General features: G+C 33.4%; 1 protein-coding gene across 2 annotated transcripts; it reads right to left on the bottom strand.

Annotated features, from left to right (window-relative positions):
* Positions 1-639: 639 nt before the first annotated feature.
* On the bottom strand, positions 640-3,628 carry LOC113348648 (transcription factor bHLH112-like). 2 transcript variants are annotated; one of them, XM_026592494.1, is made up of 7 exons: positions 3,182-3,628; positions 2,407-3,055; positions 2,200-2,313; positions 1,732-1,797; positions 1,515-1,580; positions 1,334-1,387; positions 640-1,210 (listed from the first exon to the last, which is right to left on the bottom strand). In XM_026592494.1, exons 1-7 carry the CDS (start codon positions 3,511-3,513, stop codon positions 1,061-1,063), a joined length of 1,431 nt encoding a protein of 476 aa, XP_026448279.1. In that variant the 5' UTR covers positions 3,514-3,628; the 3' UTR covers positions 640-1,060. The 2 variants fall into 2 exon arrangements, with proteins under 2 accessions (XP_026448279.1, XP_026448280.1); XM_026592495.1 differs by having other exon boundaries at positions 2,407-3,052.
* Positions 3,629-5,976: the final 2,348 nt, after the last annotated feature.

Below are 5,976 nucleotides of genomic sequence, written 5' to 3'. Positions count from 1 at the left end.
TGAACTCCCTTGCCTATGTGTGGAAAAACCTAACAAAACTCATAAAAAACCTTTTGGCTAGGGGTCGAAAAAGTAGGGGGCAACAACTACCCGCCCCTGTCATTCCTGTCATTTTTCGAATCGGAAAGAAACCCCGCGTGCCATTCATGTACCAATTGACTCAACCAATTACTAATAACATCGTTGAAGATTTTCAAACAAGAACAATCTTCAAATTGAAGCTCATCTAATATCTGAGTTGAGTTGACTCTACCTAGTTCACCAACAAGAATACAAGATAGTGACAAGATATGACAACATAAATAAACAAAATGTAAGCACATTATATGTTTTTGAAGGTTTGGTTTTTCGCTTTACCTTTCAGTGGATTCCTCTCAAAGTGACCCCATTCTAATAAAAAGCAGCAAAAAAGCTTCTGAATAGCTAATGAACTAATGGCTCCAACATATAACACATCTCAATTTGGTTGGAATAATTTTAAAACCCTAAAAAGAGAAAGTCACTGGGCCAACTTCTGACCTCCACTACTCGTATACATTCCCTCCTAACATTTTAAAAGTTAGATTTCATTTATAATCCCACACGTTTTATACATATATATATATATATATATTCAAGTTTCAATTATCAACAAGAATATATATAAAAGATAGTTTTATTAATTCATTTTATGTAAAAATCAAGACACTAAAACAACAAATAATCTTTTCCAAATACTGTACTGATAATCTTATTGGCTTAATTTTCCATCACTAATTGAACTCATCTTTGCACATACTATATACTTTTGATATATTATTATTATTATTACACCACAAGCATTCCCTCCAATGATAATCCTAACTATACCTAGCTAGACTAGCTAAAATCATTTTTGCTTCAAGGTGACTGTTGTACATTTTTTAAAGAGTTATGATTCTAGATCATTTCCCTTTACTTGATTAGAAGGTGATGATTTTAATCCTATTATGGTTCCGTTGGCAGATATTGATTCCTTCTGCTGTCGACGTCGATTCCTTTCGAAGCCCCAATGGATTCTTATTTCCTTTCCCTAACTCAACTACCTGTAAGTTCCTCCGAAAGTTGGTGTCCAAAAATCTGTACTAGTCTCGTTAGTAACTGAGAAGGTGCTCGACATTGGAACCAAACATAAACCTCGGCTTCTTAGATCTTGTCTTGTTCTCTCTCCATCCTTGGAATTGTCCATATTCTACATTTGACGTTTAAACAGTTCAAGCTCAATTATTTGGGTCATTGGGTGTGAAAGATAATAGGAATAATCTTAGAAACCGTTATTTTATGGGAATAAAATCAAGAGAACTGTGTAGGTTACCTGTTGGTACTGCATGGGAGCTGATCCATGTTTCATATACGGATTACTAAGAACCTGAACGTAGCAAAAGTAGATGATTATTTAAGGTGGAAAAGAATTTGTTCATAATTTTATTTGCCAAGTATAATTTCATGGTTCGTTTTTCTGCATATAACTCATAAGGTAATAACTGAAAACTTACTGTAACTTGATCATGGAGGAACTTGATGTACTCGATGGCTTCATAAAGCACTGATGCGGTATCAGTCTGTAGATAAGAACGTATATGTATGTTATGATAAAAAAATGAAAAAAGTAAGAAAGCTTTTGCGAATTCGGTTGAAAAGAATAAATGGATTATATGTATTTCTAGTAGAGAAATCTTTGAGAAAAGCAATAGGATCAAATGTTAATTATACCTTCCCAAAAGGAGAACACAATTGCTGTAGTGCGGTAATTCGGTCTCCCAACTTCTCTTTTCGAACCTGATTAAGAGTAAAGCCAAAATATGTTAACCCATAATTCGGCAAACACAAAAACTACTCAAAAGCTTAGCAACCCTACTAATTATTAAGAGCGTGGTACACAATTGATCATCCGCAATAAATCGCGATTTTCTTCTTCTTATGCAGGGAAAATTGGAAAACTGTCACTCTTCTACTGTGTGGTTTCCGAAAGGCAAAAATGTGTTGACGATTGTTACAGTCATATTTGAGTCGTACAAAATTCTAATGCAGGGTGTGTTTAGTTTAAAAGAGTTGGATGCAGGAAGTCGAAAAATGAAGAAATCAGCTATGACATTTTGATCGAGTGCAACTTATTAATATCACAGTAAAATGTACATGCAAGGAAGAGCCAACTACCAAGCCGGTAATACTCGTACGCACCTTAAACGTTGGTAATTGTGATGGTGTTTCCATTCGAGGCCTTTTGTAAGTGGGTTCGCTACTCTTACTTTTTTTCACTATCGAGCTTGAATCTTGAACTTCTTCTATGCTTGGCTGAGAATACGAGACAAAACATGTTGAAATTAGAACAAGGCAAAGACATGCATGTCTATGTATATATACTAGCTTTGGCTAATAATACTGTACCTTGAAGCCTAGGCTATTGTTGCAATTAGGTTTCTGATGATCATTGAGAGTGGGAGTTAAAAATTGAGTTTGTGGCGAAGGGAGAAGACGAGAAGGGTTATCACCAGTTAATATGCTAGTAGGAGAAGCGTTCCAAAACTGAGAGTTATTGGAGAATTGCAAATGATTGTTAATGTTAGTATTACTAGGTTGTTGTCTGGATGAAACTGCAGTTTTAAGAAACTGAGGGAATTTTGATGACCAATTTGGATGAGAAGGAGATAACTCATTTGGATTCAGTTGGTAATTAGTGTACGTCGTAGAACTGGGATAACTCATCCGATTATCCTCATCGTAAGATGATCGTTGAAGTTGTTCCGTATGATTCTCAGGCTCATATAAACTGTGTAATAACGTAGATGTTGATGGGCTACATTCATATGATGCTGAATTCATGGAAAAACTCATGGGTAGACCTCCTGTGCAGCTGTCGCTGTTGTCAATTTTGTTAGAACTGTAACAGTACTGTGGGTCTAAACTGAAACCCTGATTTATTTGTTGTTGCTTAAATGAAGAATGAATTGATGATGAATCTTCACCACCACTACTACCAGAGCAATTTTTGGGACTCCACTCCTTTTGCTGATGATCTTCGCTACTTCTACTACTGCTAACAAATTAAAATACAAATATGAACAAATAAGTATTCATCATCAAAACTTAAACAGAAGACAAAAAAAGACAAAAAAAAAATAAAAAATCACAAGGATTAATTGACTCTAAAAGATTCACTTACAGTAAGGGTTGGGACCAATCAGAAGTTGTTAAGGGTGATGAAAGATCAAAACCCATCATCTGTGAATTAGAATTATTATCAAGTAAAACATCATTGGTACCAGCAATAACGGAAGTATCAGATGGTGATGCAGCTTGATGATTAAGTTTAGGATATTTCATATCAACTGTTTGATCATCAGTAATAGTACTAATAGGCCAATTGTTGTAGCTTCCAATATCAGTAAGAGTAGTTGAACATGCTGGTGATGATGATGATGATAATCCAATCTTCATATTATTCCACCAATTTCCACTACAAATTCCTCCTGAACTTTGATATTCATCTGCCATATATGCGCACAAACCTTCCTTCTCTCTTCTCTTTGTATCTTTTCTCTGTGCTATGTGATGACTCTTGATCTTCTTTTTCTTTCTCTTTTCTTTTGCGTAAGAGAGGGTTAGATGGAATGAGTTGATACTACTTTCCCATATTTATATACGACTTTTGATTTGGTACGGACGGTCTGTAATAACCGGAATCAATCGGGTTTGACAACTTATTTTACTTTTTATTTTTCAAAGCAGGTCAGATTAGACAGAAAAATTCTTTTTGTTTATCAATTCTTTTGGTAACTCAAGAAATGATATTTGTTCGTTATTTTCCCATATTATTATTCGCATTTTGATTTACCGTATCATTAAAAAGATATTCATTTAGCGAGGTTATTTATTTACTGATATATGAATTATTCATTTATCGGTAAATGAGTATCTATTATTTAGAGAATATTTTCAGTTTTCTATTTATATAATTTTGATATTTTTGAATTAAAAATTGGTCAATTGAAAAAAATTTAAAGAATTAACTGATATCATTTTTAACTTATGCTATAGAAATGTGATGGACATCGAACATCTTTTGAACTATCATAACGAGAATGAAGCAGTTATGAAATCGCTTACGGACGAAGAAATTATCGAGTCGGTAATAACTAGTGAGAATCATCCTGAACAAGATGATAATAGCACTAATATGCAAGATGTGTCATCAAAAGAGTATTTCAAGCAGTAATCACAATAACAAATGACTTGCTACAACACAAGCAAAATACTTCAGAAGTTATTCATGCATTACAAAAAGTTAAGGGTGGTGTGCATTTTGGTTTACGTGGAAATAGCTTAAACTTTATATGCATATTTTGAGAAGAAATAGCTTATACGAACAATGTTGATTGGATGAAATATATTGGTGTAGTTATATATATATATATATATATATATATATATATATATATATATATATATATTGTATAAAATTTAGTGATTATTCATTTATATTTTCGTTTGCATTTTAAGGATTCAATTTTGTTTACTCATTAATTAATGCATTCAGCGAGGTTATTCATTTAGCCCTTTCCCTCAAGCCGGGACCGTAAAAAATTATATATTTGACGAGGTTATTCATTTATCGAACATTCATCTATCGAGGTAAGACTGTACAATTAATTTTAAAAAAGTTGGTCATGCACTTCTTGGCGTACTAAGACGTCTAGGCTTCATCAACATGGACCTCTTCAACAGCTGTACGCTTATTAAGATAGAGTACTGGAGAATGACTCAAGACAAAAGCTCCCTTTGGCATTAGATGATGCCTGAGAAATATTTCGATGACAAGAATATCATGAACATGAATACAAAATCAAATACAGGGGACTCATGGATTTGGAAAGGTATTCTACAAGGCATTGAGAACAATGAGAAGTACAACAAACGAAAGATTCGAAATGGAAACTGCGTCAACATATGGGATGAAAAATGAATATCTGACGCAAACATCCAACTGCACGAACCAGCTGACTGTCCATAAAATCTGATGTTTGACAAAAAAATATCATAGGTGACATAATGGAATGAGACATCAACAATATCAATGAATTGTTTACTGATAATATTAAAGCAGGAGAAGATGACCAAATCATATGGACTCTAAATAACAGTGGTACTTTCACTTTCAAATCCTTATAGAAAGCCAAAATTGCTCAAAAGTATAACAATGATAGTATGGACTAGAATAAGATCTGAAAAATGGATGTATCTCCGGTCATTCAAATGTTTGTGTGGAAATATTCTCATGGAATTCTCTTAACAGATACAAAAATAGCAAGCTTATTACATTATATTGATCCAATATGCAATCGTTGCAAGAGTGGGGAGGAAACTATAGTTGACACATTTATTCATAGACTGCCATTTTGTTAATGGATTATGGAATGGTTGATGTGACCAAACCATGCCGAATTTGAAAATTTCAATAACTTTGGTGACTAACTTACTGCTGGTTTAATAACATTGTAAATAAGATGCATGAGATAAACATCTATGCCATTAGTTGTTGGTTTATATAGGAGGCACGATATGACTCCATCTTTAACGGTACAAAGACGGATGTTAATTAAAAATCAAAATCACCTGTGTGATTATTATAGAGACCACAAAATCCAGGATCACATTCTGAATAATGTTCACTACAGAAAAAGTGATATTATCCAAAACAACAACTTCTCTTTCAAAAGGAGACGGAACTTCGGAATTACAATTAAAATGTGTACCCTGAAGCATCCAATCTCCCTAAATATCCATACTACTTTCATTGCTTTTGATTTTAACAGACGTTGACATAGGGGTGTTAATGGATGTCCAAAATTTCCGACATTTGTTTGAATTTACATTCGAAAAGTCCAGTTTTATACGAAAATAACTTTCGGATTCGAATATCTAAAAAAAATTATCCGAAAAAAATCTTTTACAAATATC

The sequence above is a fragment of the Papaver somniferum genome, chromosome 2 (genome assembly GCF_003573695.1).
Source record: "Papaver somniferum cultivar HN1 chromosome 2, ASM357369v1, whole genome shotgun sequence".
Lineage (NCBI taxonomy): Eukaryota > Viridiplantae > Streptophyta > Magnoliopsida > Ranunculales > Papaveraceae > Papaver > Papaver somniferum.
This window is presented reverse-complemented; position numbering and strand designations above follow the sequence as displayed.